Source organism: Polypterus senegalus, chromosome 3, assembly GCF_016835505.1.
Source record: "Polypterus senegalus isolate Bchr_013 chromosome 3, ASM1683550v1, whole genome shotgun sequence".
NCBI lineage: Eukaryota > Metazoa > Chordata > Cladistia > Polypteriformes > Polypteridae > Polypterus > Polypterus senegalus.
The window spans coordinates 186,705,765-186,723,178 of record NC_053156.1 but is presented as its reverse complement, the minus strand read 5'-3'; the positions used below and the strand labels follow the sequence as shown (position 1 = coordinate 186,723,178).

At 38.1% G+C, this 17,414-nt stretch overlaps 1 protein-coding gene and 1 long non-coding RNA gene across 9 annotated transcripts in view; one reads left to right on the top strand and one right to left on the bottom strand.

The window, feature by feature from the left end:
• Window positions 1–17,414, bottom strand: part of otofa (otoferlin a) — a 565,861-nt gene that overhangs the window by 448,357 nt on the left and 100,090 nt on the right. For all 8 annotated transcript variants that reach the window (XM_039748301.1, XM_039748300.1, XM_039748302.1 and 5 more), the window contains exon 2: window positions 16,279–16,337. In XM_039748301.1, the coding sequence (XP_039604235.1) occupies window positions 16,279–16,337 (59 nt within the window). The remainder of the gene's footprint in view (window positions 1–16,278; window positions 16,338–17,414) is intronic.
• The window catches only part of LOC120525742, a 42,617-nt gene continuing 38,012 nt past the window's right edge, over window positions 12,810–17,414 (top strand). The window contains exon 1 of the long non-coding RNA XR_005633002.1: window positions 12,810–12,902. This is a non-coding gene — a long non-coding RNA (uncharacterized LOC120525742). The remainder of the gene's footprint in view (window positions 12,903–17,414) is intronic.

The window sequence follows — 17,414 nt, the reverse complement described above, 5'->3', positions numbered from 1 at the left end:
CTGGGGAAGGTTACAGAAAAATTTCTGCTGCTTTGAAGGTCCCAATGAGCACAGTGGTCTCTATCATCCATAAGTGGAAGAAGTTTAAAACCACCAGGACTCTTCCTAGAACTGGCCAGCCATCTAAACTGAGCGATCGGGGGAGAAGGGCCTTAGTCAGGGAGGTGACCAAGAACCCATTGGTCATTCTGTCAGAGCTCCAGAGGTCCTCTGTGGAGAGAGGAGAAACTTCCAGAACAACAACCATCTCTGCAGCAATCCACCAATCAGGCCTGTATGGTAGAGTGGCCAGACAGAAGCCACTCCTTAGTAAAAGGCACATGGCAGCCCACCTGGAGTTTGCCAAAAGGCACCTGAAGGACTCTCAGACCATGAGTTGGAACTTGGAGACTAGTCAGGATAAAGGGAAAGATGACTGCAGCAATGTACAGAGACATCCTGGATGAAAACCTGCTCCACAGCGCTCTTGACCTCAGACTGGGGCGACGCTTCATCTTTCAGCAGGACAACGACCCTAAGCACACAGCCAAGATATCAAAGAAGTGGATTCAGGACAACTCTGTGAATGTCCTTGAGTGGCCCAGCCAGAGCCTAGACTTGAATCCGATTGAACATTCCTGGAGAGATCTTAAAATGGCTGTGCACTGATGCTTCCCATCCAACCTGATGGAGCTTGAGAGGTGCTGCAAAGAGGAATGGGCGAAACTGGCCAAGGACAGGTGTACCAAGCTTGTGGCATCATATTCAAAAAGACTTGAGGCTGTAATTGCTGCCAAAGGTGCATCGACAAAGTATTGAGCAAAGGCTGTGAATACTTATGTACATGTGATTTCTCAGTTTTTTTACTTTTAATAAATTTGTAAAAACCTCAAGTAAACATTTTTCACATTGTCATGATGGGGTGTTATGTGTAGAATTTCGTGGGCAAAAATGAATTTAATCCATATTGGAATAAGGCTGTAACATAACAAAATGTTGAAAAAGCAATGCGCTGTGAATACTTTCCGGATTAACTGTATATATCAATAACTATATTTTTCTCTCTTTAATTTCTCTGTATTCTTTGTGCTGATAGTAATCAGTAATTTTAAATTATTTGTAAAGGAGTTAATATGGCATTTCTAGGTTTATTTTTATTTATTTCCTTTTTTATGATGATCTTACCTAGCTGCGTTCTAACAGGACTACATTAATATAAAACTTTGTAGCTGTTTATATCTCAGTTGAGTCAGCATGTCTTTGGAATGGTACTCTGAAGTATCTGATCTTAGCCATTTTGAGGATGTTAGGTAGGGTAGGAAAGAAAAGGGTTTAGGTTGGGTATAAGAAGACAAGGGGGAAAAAGGACAGTCTGTTACATTTTTGTCTTTTTCCAGAATTCCGTATTTTAAAATTTATTGGTTATTTTTCTGGATACAAAGCTAGACAACAAGAGACAAAAAATTGGTGATAATACTAAAAGCTGTAGTATGTGACTCTTAACTGTGGTATTTTATGGTGGTTCAAAATCTGTAAGAATCTAAATTAATTCTAGTTAATATACTGTATATTACACCGAATATGGCAGAGAAGTCATGATTAAGGTAATCGTTTTAGTTTCTGATGTTCCATGGTCTGGGCAATTTTAATGGAGTATTGCAGTGATAACTGCATAGGTTTTCGACGATATTTCAAGATCTTTTTTAAATGGTGAAAACACCTTTGCAAAATGTTTAACGCTTTTGCCTCACGGATCCATTATCCTGAGATGGAATTCTGTCTGGAAATGTGTGTAAAATTTGAATGTTCTCCCTATGTCCATTTAATGGGTTTTGCTGCCACATCCCAGGGATATGTAGGTTGGGTTACTTGGCCATATGTGTGAGAGTGTGAGTGCTAGTATGTTTGTCAGTGGACCTTGAAATGGGATGGCTCCCCATCCTGGGCTCTTTCCTGCCTTGTGCCCGGTGATGCTTGGAATGGCTCTTTGGCCCCGGTCTTTATCACATCAACTATAAACATTCAGAAAAAGTTAAGAAGTAACTAAGAAAGTTAAGAAATACTGTAAGTTCTTAGATTCCTTGCAGTATAAAAGGAGGTAAGGCTCAAGCTAAGCACTTTTTAAATAAAATACAAATACTACAGCTCAACTCTCTGCAAGTCATGAATTCATTGTACAAAGGGAAACTGCAGCCATAGACAGCTCTCCAGTGAAATTATGCAAAAAAATTGTCAACTTTGTTAGTGCCATTACTGTTAGCAGCATTTACATAAGTCGAAGAAAATAAAAGTCTACCAAAAACATTACGCTACATATCAACTCTTTACAAAGCAAAATGACGACTGCTGCAAAATTATATGCACCAATTTCACTAATGGTGTGAAGGTCTTGGAGAAAGTTTTAGTCAAAAGAATAGAATGATTACTTCTCACTGTGACATTGTTATGTCAGCAATCTGGCAAGGATTTGAGAGTGTACAAAAGACAGAAAAACAGTAAAAACCAAAAGATATAAGCACCCAGCCAAAATGCAAAAAAAAAAAAAAAATCAATGTCAACATTTTTGTTAGGAATAGTTCAGAACCAGAAAAACTACAGAAAAATTATTTGTAGCTGACATTTGAAAAAGGAGTTTAGCATCCACAACCTGGATAAGGAAATGACCTTTAAACCAAACTTTTAACACATTGTGTCAATGAACTGTGGTTAACAACTTCTGAGGACATGTCCCTAGAAACGTGGGATGCTGCCCTAACAAGAGGCACCGAAAATAGTGCCAACCACTACAAATGCAAAAAATACAAAAATTATAAATCTATTAAAGAAAGCAATAAAATAAATGTGTCAAAATTAAGTTCAATGGTCCCAAAAATATTGCATAGTCATTCAATATGGTTGAAATGAACTTATAAAATACATTCCAAGAGTCTATATCATAACAAATTTTATAGGATCAAACTAGATTCATTAAAGACAGAAATTTAGGAGCCAATCTTTAGGGCTTGTTTAATATTGTTTAATATATAATATAATCAGAATCTTCAGAAAGATTTTGGTTTGACACAACTATATTTGCATTGAATAAATTACTTTTTACTACTCCAGGGTCCTCATTTATCAACGCTGCTCACGCAAAAAATGTTGTATACTCCCATTTCTACTCTCACATGGAGATGCATAAAAACAAAATGTGGTGGAAAGCTACCCACATTTTCACAGCAGCCACAGACCACGCATACGCACACTTCTGTTAGGTTTTACAAACAGGTGACACCCAGCATCAAGGCAGTGCTACTGTTTCTGTGTGGTCTTCCTTTCTTTCTTAGATTTGCATGCATGGTTTTATCAAATACACTTAAATTAATTGCTTATCATTTACAAATTTAAGGCACTTGATTGCAATCATTCTGCAGCAATTTAATGGAGCACTGAATGGCCAAACTAGTCCAACTACCATGGATGCTTTAGTGTTGATAGAAGACATCATAAATGGAAGAATTACAAGAGTGTGTGTATTTATAGATCATACTGACTTACTGTCCCATGATGATGTCTGGCTTCAAGTTAATTTAGATTTCCAAGAGCTATCCTCTTGGAGCTGTGTGCTGTTACAATACCGGAATATACTTGATATCATCTTTATGAAGAAATTCATTCATTTATGTATATTATATTTTACAGATAAATTGTTAACTTAATTTAAATACTGCATATTGTTAATAATTAAACATGTGGGGGCATGGTGGAAGCACCGCTGCCACGCAGTAAGGGGGTCACATCTTTGACTGGAGTTTGTATGTTTTACTGATGGGTTTCGTCCACATGCTTTAGTTTCCTTGTAAAGGCATGCAGGATAGGAGATTTGGTGATGCTACTAGTGTATGTGTGTGCTCATATTCACCCTGTGATAATTTGTTACTAACCCTCACCAATTATGTTTCTTTTCTCGTTACTCAGTTGTGGCACTCTGTGCCACGGCCCACCTGCCAAGTTGTTTTACCTGCCTAAGGTAAAGTCATCCCTGATGGAGGATTGCAGGAATCATGGGGTAGAGGGGTCCTTTCATCAGATTGGCTGGCCAAGCAATGTTTCAGCTGTGGAATCGCCAAATGGGGGAGGCAGCTTGATGGCTGAGGTCTCCAGAACTCTAAACAAATCCAAATCATATTATGTGATATAATCTACTGTTAAATTTTTCTCTGTACTTGTAAAATTTTTATTTTTATACTGTATTGAGGATTTGATCTGATCTATGTATTGTATTGTATTGACCCCCTTGTTTTTGACACTCACTGCACGCCCAACCTACCTGGAAAGGGGTCTCTTTTTGAACTGGAAAACTGTAATCTTTTTAGTTAGCCAATAAAAGGTGTAATTTTGCTTGGCTTTTCTCTAGCATTTTCTTAACACAAAATAAACAATATATGATGTAATATAATACAACCCTCCAAAGTTTATCCTGATGAACCTAAGCCTGCTCTTTTTAGTGAATTAAACTTCTTCATCGAAATAGGTTTACCTGAGCTCGATAGAATAATTTCTCAATTAAAACCATTCACTTGTGTTCTTGATCTAGTCCCAACAGGCTTTTTCAAAAGAAGAATGAGCTAATTGATTATAGTATGAACATGAAATAGTTGACTTCTAATTAGATATGGGGGTCTTTCCACATTGTCTATAGAGTGTAGTACTTAAATTCCTGCTCTAGACAAATAGTTTAGATCCTCCATCTTTGAAAACTTTTGACCTCTTTTTAACATGCCTTTAAGAAAAAATACAGAAAATCAGGTTTTCAGCAGATGAAATTATTACTTGAACTAATATTCTGCTCTTCATAACTTTCATTCAGGTTTTAGAACAAATCATAGTACAGAAAATGTACTGGTTAAAGTAGTAAATGGCTTGTGGCTTAGTGCTGACACAGGCCACATATCTGTTCTTGCTCTGCTAGAATTGAGCACATCATTTGACACCACAGACCACAGTATTCTTATAAAATCACCTTAGACAATGGATGGTGTTGTGGGGTACAAAATCTGTACATTTTGGTTTATATTCCCATTATATTTTGTTCAAGACAAGACAACAGATGAACTACATTCAGGACAAATCAAAGCATGTCTTCTTCCCAGTTATACCTCACTTTTAAAACAGCCATTCCAACAAATGGAAGACATGCTGGTGGCTCAATTACTTTATAACCTGAGAAAGGATGGACATTTAATTATTTTACAGCCTGGGAAAGGAAGACATAGCAACACCTCAGAGAACATAAAAAGTTTTATTGTTTGGGAAAACAGACAGGGAATTCATTCATAATATTGACAGCCAGCCAATCAGAATATCTAACAATCACATCTAACAAAACCCCCCAGCAGAATTTTAGAATAAATATACCTCATTCGAGGAGGACAGAGTGATGTCAACGTGAAGCCGTTTCCATCTGGTCATCAGAAAAGCATTATGAGCAACTACGAGTGCTAAATAACAAGCTGCCTGCAACAATCATTCTTGTCATCTTTTAACTTTTCTTAAGCTTTTTTTAAAGACTATATATCCAGACTTTTCTATCAGTCCTATTTTCTATTATTCTTTGTTCCACTGGTATTATTATTATTATTCCTGTAATAAATACCATGCTGCTTTTAACTTTCTATGCTTTGTCTTAATGTCTATAGAGTAACCGAAATAATAAGGTACATTTCTTTGAGCACCTGGTGCAGCCGGAGGTTTGCCATTACCTCTGTGCTGTGAGGTTCATTAAGGCTCTGAGTGAGAGCTCCACTCAATAATAGGGAACAATACATAAAGTAAGGCATTCTTGGCTGATAAATGGCCTATAGTCAAGAGTATTGAGTATGTTTAAATGTATTCTTTTAGACCAAAATAATATTTAGGTCTGAGATATCATTAAAATATTGTACAGTGGTGTGAAAAACTATTTGCCCCCTTCCTGATTTCTTATTCTTTTGCATGTTTGTCACACAAAATGTTTCTGATCATCAAACACATTTAACCATTAGTCAAATATAACACAAGTAAACACAAAATGCAGTTTTTAAATGATGGTTTTATTATTTAGGGAGAAAAAAAATCCAAACCTACATGGCCCTGTGTGAAACAGTAATTGCCCCTTGTTAAAAATAACCTAACTGTGGTGTATCACACCTGAGTTCAATTTCCGTAGCCACCCCCAGGCCTGATTACTGCCACACCTGTTTCAATCAAGAAATCACTTAAATAGGAGCTGCCTGACACAGAGAAGTAGACCAAAAGCACCTCAAAAGCTAGACATCATGCCAAGATCCAAAGAAATTCAGGAACAAATGAGAACAGAAGTAATTGAGATCTATCAGTCTGGTAAAGGTTATAAAGCCATTTCTAAAGCTTTGGGACTCCAGCAAACCACAGTGAGAGCCATTACCCACAAATGGCAAAAACATGGAACAGTGGTGAACCTTCCCAGGAGTGGCCGGCCGACCAAAATTACCCCAAGAGCACAGAGACGACTCATCCGAGAGGTCACAAAGACCCCAGGACAACGTCTAAAGAACTGCAGGCCTCACTTGCCTCAATTAAGGTCAGTGTTCACGACTCCACCATAAGAAAGAGACTGGGCAAAAACGACGCAAACCACTGTTAAGCAAAAAGAACATTAGGGCTCGTCTCAATTTTGCTAAGAAACATCTCAATGATTGCCAAGACTTTTGGGAAAATACCTTGTGGACTGATGAGACAAAAGTTGAACTTTTTGGAAGGCAAATGTCCCGTTACATCTGGCGTAAAAGGAATACAGCATTTCAGAAAAAGAACATCATACCAACAGTAAAATATGGTGGTGGTAGTGTGATGGTCTGGGGTTGTTTTGCTGCTTCAGGACCTGGAAGGCTTGCTGTGATAGATGAAACCATGAATTCTACTGTCTACCAAAAAATCCTGAAGGAGAATGTCCGGCCATCTGTTCGTCAACTCAAGCTGAAGCGATATTGGGTGCTGCAACAGGACAATGACCCAAAACACATCAGCAAATCCACCTCTGAATGGCTGAAGAAAAACAAAATGAAAACTTTGGAGTGGCCTAGTCAAAGTCCTGACCTGAATCCAATTGAGATACTATGGCATGACCTTAAAAAGGCGGTTCATGCTAGAAAACCCTCAAATAAAGCTGAATTACAACAATTCCGCAAAGATGAGTGGGCCAAAATTCCTCCAGAGCGCTGTAAAAGACTCATTGCAAGTTATCGCAAACGCTTGATTGCAGTTATTGCTGCTAAGGGTGGCCCAACCAGTTATTAGGTTCAGGGAACAATTACTTTTTCACACAGGGCCATGTAGGTTTGGATTTTTTTTCTCCCTAAATAATAAAAACCATCATTTAAAAACTGCATTTTGAGTTTACTTGTGTTATATTTGACTAATGGTTAAATGTGTTTGATGATCAGAAACATTTTGTGTGACAAACATGCAAAAGAATAAGAAATCAGGAAGGGGGCAAATAGTTTTTCACACCACACTGTATGTTGTTCATGCCAATAATAAGTAAGTTTCTTGAAATGCTGAGAGAGTGACAGGCTGTGTTATTCCTAAAGCACTTGTGTGGTTTAAGGTGCTAGAGGTTAACCAGCTGTGTGTTTTAATTCATGGGGCACTGTTGTGGTTAGGGTCAGTGTGTATGTAAGTCTCATGAAGTCCCAGGTAGAGTGACAAGTTGGGTTATTCATAAGGCAATTGTGTGGTTTAAAGTGCTAGTGATTAACCAGCTGTGTGTATGCATATAGCTATGTATCTATCTGTTTGTTAATCTTTAAGTGCAACAGTAGACCAATCTGGTAACAAACTTGACAAGTACACTTACCCTTGAAGAAAACTGGTAAAAGGAAAGTGGAGGGAAATCATTCTTAAACAGGTAAAAAGTTCTTTGGATATTTAAATTGTAGTTTGTAGATCCATGAAATTGCATACAGTGAACCACAAGGATCTATTCTGAGTGCACTGATATTTTCAACATACAAAATACCATTAGGCTAGATTATATCGAAACATGAGGTGAACTGCCACAGTTTTGAAGATGATACAAAGCTTCACTTATCCATAGCACCTGATGACCCTGATGCTCTGGGCTCTCTGATCCAATGTCTTACTTATATTTCTGAATTGGTGACTAGTGATTTTCCCAAAGCAAATAAAAAGCAGAAATCTTAAGTTGATGGCAAAATTGGAAATGGTAAAGGTTTTAGAAATAAAACTTATCTTAGCATAAGCCTAAACCTTACATTGCACATTAATCATATTACTAGGGCTGCATTTTTTCATTTAAGGAACATTGCAAAAGTTAGACCTCTTACAACATTGTAAAATGCTGAGTAATTATTTGAAGCATTTGTCTTTAGTCGGCTAGATTACTGTAATGCACTCCTTACAGTACTAAGAAAGATAGCAATCAAATGCAATTGATACAGAATACAGCAGCAATAATAACCAGAGAATCAAAATTTGAGCACTTTCACTTGTTTTAGCATCAATACACTGGTCACTGGTGTCCTTTAGAATTTACTTTAAAATATTACTAATGTTATATAAAGCTTCAAATAATCTTCCTATATATTGGAATGACAGTACCCCTAAATTCCAAGTCATAATCTTAGATAATAGCTAAATAGAAAAGTGGAGAGATGGTCTTTTGCTTTTACAGTATGTACCAAAAATATGAAATATTTTACCAGCAAAGAAATGCCAGGCTAACACTGCAGATCATTAAAAAACTTTTTAATCTGGCTTTTTCAAAGCTACTTTTTAGTTCAACTCCTAACAGACAATCCATGCAAAGAATTGTCATCACAAAATGTTTACTTTTCTCTGCTTTTTTTCTGTTTTTTCTTTGGTGTCATCTTGCACCACCACTACCTCATCAAAGCATTGTGCAGCCACCTGTGATGCTCAAAGGAAGGTGAATACCCAAGCTGTTCATAAGACCTATTGCATGAAATCCTCTGAGATGAAGCCAAAGTACACCCCACAGACGGAGAATAGTTGAGAATTTCGGATAGCCGGGACCCTTGTCTGGCCAGAATGCCCAAACTATGGAAGGATCCGGGTAAAAAGGATTGCCGGGACAGTTTCTTGCCCGGGCCGATAGAGGCCAGCCCCCTTGGTTTTCAGCAGGGCTATGGGTTATGAACATGGAGGCTCAACCTTGTTGGAACCAGTGGCCACCGCCAGGGGGCGCATGGACCTTTCCAGGGCCTTTCTTGGTCATGCTTCCGCCACACCCGAAGTGTGGCCAGAAGAAGCTTGTTAGACACCTGGAGTTCATCCAGTTGTCTTATAAAAAGGAGCAGCCTCACTCCATGAAGGGCCAGAGTCAGGAGGAGAGGTCAAAGCCTGAAGAGGAGTGGTGGGAGAAAGTTTTAGTTTGGAGGTTCTATTGGAGTCAGTTTGGTCATGGCATTTTCACAGTAGCTGCACAGGAGAATGCAATAAATGGCAGAGAACCCCAGTACCTTTACAAAGTTGAAGCACTAGTTTAAAGCATCATTAGATGTCTACCCCCTCCCCAATCAGGTAGACTAATTGCACTTTCCTAAATGGAAAAATAAACTGTCAAAGCTGTAGAGAAAAATGCTACATCAATTACATTTTTCCCAGTATAGAGAAAACCTGAGGCAGTCCACTCTCTATGCAAATGGCCCAACTGATAAATGCACAGATGGTGAAGGGCAATGCCTTTATAAAAGACTTCTGCATCCTTGTCTTAGATTTCCTTCAGTGAGCTAAAGCTTATCTGTACCTCTGTAATAACAGCAATAGTTATCCCAGGTATGTCATACCCTGAGATGCATTCAGCATATCTTCCAGACTGTTAGGCTAATGCGGGAACAAAACACAACTTTGGAAGGAGGTTGAGGCCATAAAGGGGGTAATCAGCAAAAGAAGAAGTAGGGAAAGCGAGGGATGTAAAGCGGTGCAAAAATAACAGAAACATCGAGCTGTGACAGTCTAGGTTGGCTCCATACTCCCACTCCTGTTTGGGAGCCTTTTGAACCCATCACCATTGATACTGTAACCGAGATAAGCCATGCAGAGGAGGACACATACATTCCAGACAAGGGGTAGGTGCAAACTGATTAGTGCTTTATTACAAACAAAATCAAAGTGTCCAAATTATTTAAAAAAAATAATCCAATGAAACATCCCTTTAAAAGCAAGGTTGAAAACAGAGGTAGGTATGGTCTCTTAAAATGCAGTCGCCTGTGCAACACTTTAAAACTGACAGCTCCTCAGCTAACCCCCAAACGGGACCTCACAGCTGAGGAGACACCTAACCGACAGTTTAGCCAACATTCTGATCCAAGTCTGGGTCTCTGTAGCCTACACTGCTCCGAAGCACAGGTCCCTGCAGGTATCTGTGGCACCGGCATGACACCATGCTGAGCCTCCAACTCTCATTGCCAGGCTTGCATCCTTGTGGACCATGGCAACCCCACAAGACACCACACTGAGCCTTCCATTACCTCTGCAGCACCCACTGCCTCTCTCCGGATTTACGTGGCAAGTCACTACCTCGAATACCACGTCACTCCAGTTCCCTGAGCCTCTCAGCTAGAGTGCATTTTTTCAGGCCCTGACTGTTGGCTTCATTACAAAGGACTACCTCTTGGCTGCCTGCTTGCCTGCCTGCCTGCAATCTCTCTCTCTCTTTCGCTTAAGCAGAAAAGGCTCAGCTCTTTTTATCTGTCCTCACAATAATTATTAAAAATGCCAACAGCCCCAGCACTAAATTTAAGGGACACCACTCTTAATATTAACCAATTCTTAAATGTTTCCTTGGCCATCAACCTCTGTTTCCTGTGCTTTAGCCAATTTTGCATCCATCTATACACTACACCCTGAACTCTCACCTCCTTAAGTAAGATGCACAACCTCTCATGTGGGAGCTTATCACATGCTATTTGAAAGTGAAGATACATAATACTAAATGAACCATTCTGATTATATCCTTATATTGCATCTTCAAAGAACTCCAGCAAGTTAGTAAAATGGGACCTCCCTTGTCTGAACCTAAACTGAGTCTTCAGCAAAACCCCTTTTCTTGCTATATGCTGCTCAATCTGATCCTTAACAATACCTTCCATTAATTTACCTGTGATGAATATTAAACTTTACTGGCCTATAGTTACTAGGATCTCCCAAACAACCCACTTTTTATACTGTATAATGGGATAATATTTGCTATTTTCCAGTCCATCAGAATTTCCAGTGTGCAGTAACTTCCTAAAAATATGCATCAAGAATATGCACTCTTTACTCATTTTCTTATAGAATACGCTACTATGGCTGTTCGTTTGTCTGTCCAGGAATTTAAGTCACCTATAGCTCGCAAACAGTTTGAACTATTAACCAGAAATTTGGTACACATATACTATGTGTTATCTACTATCCGATTTTGGGGTGATGATTGACCTCCACAAGGTTATTCCACTTTTTATTTTTATTTTATTGCAGAATCACGTCTCGGAAACAGCCAGCAGGGGGCCGTGCAGTGCATGCGTACGGGGACCTTTCTCATCCTTACCACCTAAGGCATTATTTCCCCTACCTCTTCATATCTTAAATCATTCTTGAGGCAGATTGAAGACTTGCTCAGAGATTGCTCAGTCTCGAGGACTCCGAGAGCATTTCTGTAATATATAAAACTATTTTACAGTCCCTCTCTTTCAAAGATCCAAGAGAACAGTGGGAAAATGATCTCTTACTCAATATTTCAGAAAAGGAGTGGAAAGTAGCAATTCACAGAATTCATTCAAGCTCCATATGCGCAAAGCATAGAATTATTTAACTCAAAATTATATACCGAGCACATCTGTCTCGTTTAAAATTGTCCAAAATGTTTCCAGGGCACGATCCAACCTGCGAATGCTGCAATCAAGATCCGGCTTCACTGGGTCACATGTTTTGGGCCTGCACCAAATTAACATTATTTTGGACCAAAATCTTTAAACGCCTTTCAGACAGCTTGGATGTCACCATCCCTCCTAATTCACTAATAGCTGTGTTTGGTGTACTTCCAGATGGGCTGAAAGTGGAGAAGGACAAACAAACTGTAATTGCCTTTACTACACTATTGGCACATAGAATAGGTGAGTTAGGATTCTTCCAGTTGAGCAAGATAAATCTAAGTCATTGGGTAACTGATGTTATAGTATATACTATTTGAAACTGGAAAAAATCTAATTTGCACTGAGAGGATCTATGTAATCTTTTTCAAAACCTGACAGGATCTAATCAATAACATTTTAGAATAAGCATTAAAATTAAGGAAGCAGGTTTTCTCCCCTCTTTTACTCCATTTATCTTTATTCATTTATAATTTTATCTATTCATTTGTCTTTACTAGGATAAGGTTTTAGACTGCTGGCCTAGCTCTCTTTCTCAAGGGTGGGGGTTGATTTGAATCAAACCTTTTTCTTTCTTTTTTTTGTAAAACTCGAGTTGTGTATGGAGTGTTAGCTGATTTTAATAAATTCGATAAAATTAAAAAAAAAAAATGTGTAAAACACTAAATGTACAAAGTCAGAAGTGTAGTAAGTATAATTATTATTTCATGTGATAGTGTAGAAAGTTGAAAAAAAAAAAATAAACTCAGAAATAAGAAAAAGATGACAGAGTAAAAGAGACTTTAAAGGTTAAAATGAGACAGAGAGAAAAGAAGCACCCCTACTCAACCTGTTTATTTAATTTTAGGATTCCGCTTGATTTCACCATGGTTTAAATGAATTAAGTGCTATTCCACCTCAAAGTCGTTAGATGGGCACTCCTTGCACAAGCAGCATAGAGCAGAGTACAGTAAACAGAGAAAGAATAAATCCTCCTGTGTGAAGCTGACGCCAACTCAATGCGTGTGCTCTCTCTATTCGTTATCACAGGTTAGTAAATTTGCCATAATTGGAGTGTACATTACAGGCTTTAAAACGGTAAAATATCATCAATGAGATGTTTTGATTTGAGTTCGTAAGAGTTTTTTTGTATGGATATATATGTTCGTGTGCTAACTTACTAATGCAAATGACTTGCATAGTAGAGAGTGGTAAGTGGGGAAAGTTAAACCGAAATAACAAACTGACTGCATCTCTCGGGAAAAAGGTTTATGTAGTTGTTAGTGACCTGGGGCATCATATATAAACGGTGGGTACACACAAAAATGTTGCGTAAGAATGTTTCCACATTCAAATCGCGATGTATAAAACCAAAACTTGGCGTAAAGCCACGCACATTTCCACGGTAGCTCATAGCCTGTCGTAGGCAAGTTCTCTGCTCGGTTTTGCAGACTGGTGGCACCCAGCGTCAAAGCAGTGCTACTGTTCCTGCGTGGTTATCCTTTCTTTTTTTAGATCCACATCCCTGACACGGCTTTATAAATACACTGAAATTAGCTGCATATTGTTTATTAGTTTAATGCATCTGATTGTAATTAACCTGTAACAATATAATGGTCCACAGAATGGTCAAACTATTCCAAATACCATAACTGCTTTAGCGTTGTTACTCTCACTGCACCTCGGATCCCACATCGGATCATCTTTTTTCATATTACTCTCATTGCACCACTCGGAGTATTCATATCACTATATCTGAGTATGAATCGCAGCTGTACAGCAGCTGATCGGAAAGAGTATTACCGGTATACAGCATCAAGCACATGCTGCATCAGCCATGCTGTCTATTGAACTGCTCTCATATGACAAACGCTTCAGAGCCTTTCCTATACTGACCTCGCAGTTCAGAAACAGTTTCATCCCAAGAACTCTAAACGCACTCAATCAGTCCATCAAGTGCTCCTTGTAGAACTGTTTTTACAATCACCTCACTGTAAACTTGCACTACAGTTATATTGCACAACCTGAGCCACTTTATTAAGCGCATATTTATATATGATGACGTTATCATTTTTAAGATAAAATGCAGCAAAATATGTTTATTATATTATACAGATAAAACTTTAACTACATTGTGCCTCAGTGCTAGCGAGCTGCTGGCGCTCAGTTTCATGGCTTGTTCCTGCCTTGTGCTGTATTCTTGCTGGGGCTGATATGACACTGGAAGGATAGATGGATACAATAATTACACACGTACAATGAAGATATTTCAATGTCCCTTAAAAGTTTTGAAGAGTCGCCGTTCTAAGCTTACAGATGGCTTAACGTCTATTACAGAGCTGATTGTGTGGCGATTGGGTATTTGGAGAAAGAAAAGTAAGGACAGGAATTGGAGGTTAGTACTTTTAAAAGAGAGAGTACTGCTACAATAAAGTATTTCATCAAAGGGAGCACATGGCGCAGCAAGCATCTTGCGTGAGACATGAACAATCACTGCGCCACCGTGTTCCCATGTTTAATAACATGCTTTAACTCCTATCATCATGAAAATTATATCATTATATCACATATACATCTCAGTATTTTAATTATTCAGAGAGCTGTAATATCATGAATGTAATGGACTCTGTGTCCTGTTGGAGGAAGAGAAAGCCTGGAAGCATGTAGTGATGCACACACATAGAGCACATAAAAGATCAAATACAAAAAGCAACTAACATGCTACTTTAGTTACGATGGGATTGAGAAACTAGTAAATTAAACGATTTTAAGATTAAGTTTATGATGTTCTACTTTAATTACAAAATAAACTATGAGATTAATGTGTATGTTTTTATTCTAAAACAGTAAGACTAAGAACAGTTTACTTCTCAAAAGGGAGGGGCGCAGGATTGAACCCGTGACCCTTGATTCTAAGCGGGGCTGTATCTATTGAACCACGGAGTCAGTTATAGTAAACTGGTGTCAATGTCGCATGTTAAGGCGGCTTTTTCTTTCTGCAGTTATATGTTTGAATAAAAGTGCAATTGTGTTATTCTTGTGAAAATGTTTCTTTGCTATTTGGACTTCAGGCTTCATACATTATATAGTTTATGCCTACATTTTGTCATCTACTACTAGAATATAAAAAAAGTTTCTGTTTTAACAATGTGTTGACACAGATTACTGTAGAAACGGAACAGACATGAAATGCGTGTGTTCCAAACAACGATCTATTATTTCCACTCTAAAACTCCACTTCACTCCCAGATACTCAATCAAGGCATGAGCTGAGAGAAGTTCGTGCACGTTCTAAATTGGTGGGGGGATGGAATAGCCGGCTGCTCCTAGCTTCTCTTTATCAGCACATTTAGAGAACAAAGGACGCTGGCGGAGAGGTGTGAAGGGATTTAAGAAGCAGTTTAAGGTGGGACGGAATTACGAGTTTTTTCGTAGGCTCTGGTAATTCTAGTGTTAAAGTTGACATTTCATGCTTTTCCCCTACTGTGTGCCTTTTTTTTCTCTGTACCCTAATAAGCTTTCATATGGCACTCAGATGGTGGGCTACGACTCGCCTTTTCATGGCGACTTTGATATCTGACAACTTCTTTTTATTTCAACCACTGTGCGACTTTGTGAACGTGACCTTTCGAGTTTCTCCGACACACTATGTCACTCGATCAGCTTTCTTTTGTTGTTTATACCACTGTTTAAACCAACAAATAGCAAGTTTTTCTTTGCCTCCACTTGGTATTTGCTGAAATTCTTCTATTTTCCCTCTTGTTTTTGCCATTGCCTTTACTTTTGATACTTCTAACATTAAGATGTGCCATTTCTATTGTGTTACTTATTTAACTTTTGCACTTAAACTTTGTGTTAAAATGTATGTTACTATACATATTTGTTTTACACCATTGTTCATCTCCTCTTGTTCGTTCTAAACTTGGTCTATGTTAAACTCCCCACCGCCACATTCCCTAGTTTAACACACACACTAATACTATATCAATTAACTTTCCATAAAAATGTATCTAGCTGTAAAGACATTTCGCCAGAAAAAACACACAAAAAGCGTACATTTCCCAAAGTATAAACTTTATACTTTAAAATAATGTTAACTTGGCAAGCACACCTGTTTTTATTAAACCAAAATGATTTTTACCTCTGTGTAAAATGGTCTATTACTAGCACATCCCCACAGTTAAGAATTTATTATGCCCACTTTTTTCAGAGGATATTCTTTTATATGAAGAAGACTGAAATAAACATACAGTTGGTTTAAAGGAAAAAAGAAAACTGAATTTAGATAAATTATCGAAATAAATCAAACATACACTTACCAATTTTCCCAAACCAACTTTCCACATTACAGAATAATTATTCACAGTTTTACAAATGAATCTGTTTTAAACATGACATTTTAACATCCTGGGGATGGGAAACTCACCTCGTTAAATCTGGCTTCATCCTCACAGTTTTCCAAAACTCTTGTGTAAAATGAGAGCCCTATAAGAAAAATGTATTCTTTTAAAAAAACAAATACTTGAAATTTTGCAATTTCTATCAACTGTTTATGAAGAAAACAAATAAAATCTTATATTAAAGCATTAGTTAAATGTTATAATACTGTACTTTCTCAATGTAATTTACAGAGAATAGATAGATAGATACTTTATTAATCCCAAGGGGAAATTCACATAATCAAGCACCATTCATTTTAATATATTTTCCAACATGCTTATCCACAGGGATTGCTGCCCAAACCAGCAGAACTAGGCCTAAAGCCTGAACCAACTGAATATGGAGAGTTAAGCGACCTCAAAAGACACACTCATGTACACCCCCACTTACACTGAATGCAATCGAAAAGTAGCAAATTAACCAATGATAATACTGTACATTAATAATATGTCATATAAGATCCAGTGAGCCCAAGAATATCTATATATATAATTCACTAAGGCAAGACACCCATGGAAAACACACTGGAAGGGATGTGGATTCACTAAGCCTCCGACAAGTAAGACACCTATGATGCACGCAGGAAGGAGTCATGCCCACCAACTCCAAGAAGTAAGCAGTCTTTAAAAACTGAGTTTTCAGTTACGACGCACGACCGCCTGCACCATAGCAAACTGTTTTACATGCTACATACAGCAATTCGCATCCGCGAAAAACATGCGTCTTCTTAGATGCTCCTGCAGGAACATGGAAAGTCTACGTGAGTCACAGGTGCATCTGGACTGTGTAAAGACGACAACAACTCAAGTGACGAGTTGGAGGTGGGCACATGAGCGATGGCGGTCCGCCAGTTTTCAGTCAAGGACGATTGTGTGTTGGTTCGTTCCGTGCATTGTTACAATGTTGCTTTTCTTGCTGATTTATTACATTACCGATTTTAATGTTAATTTTCTCCCTGTGCTTAAAAATCATTAAAAAACCGGCCTGATTATGCGCTGTACAGTATGCCGCTGTTTGGCTAGTTTATTATAATAGAATATAGTGTCAAAAACAGAAACAAATTCAGTCTGAACATTAATGTTTACATATCAAATTTGGTACACACATACAACGTGATGTCTA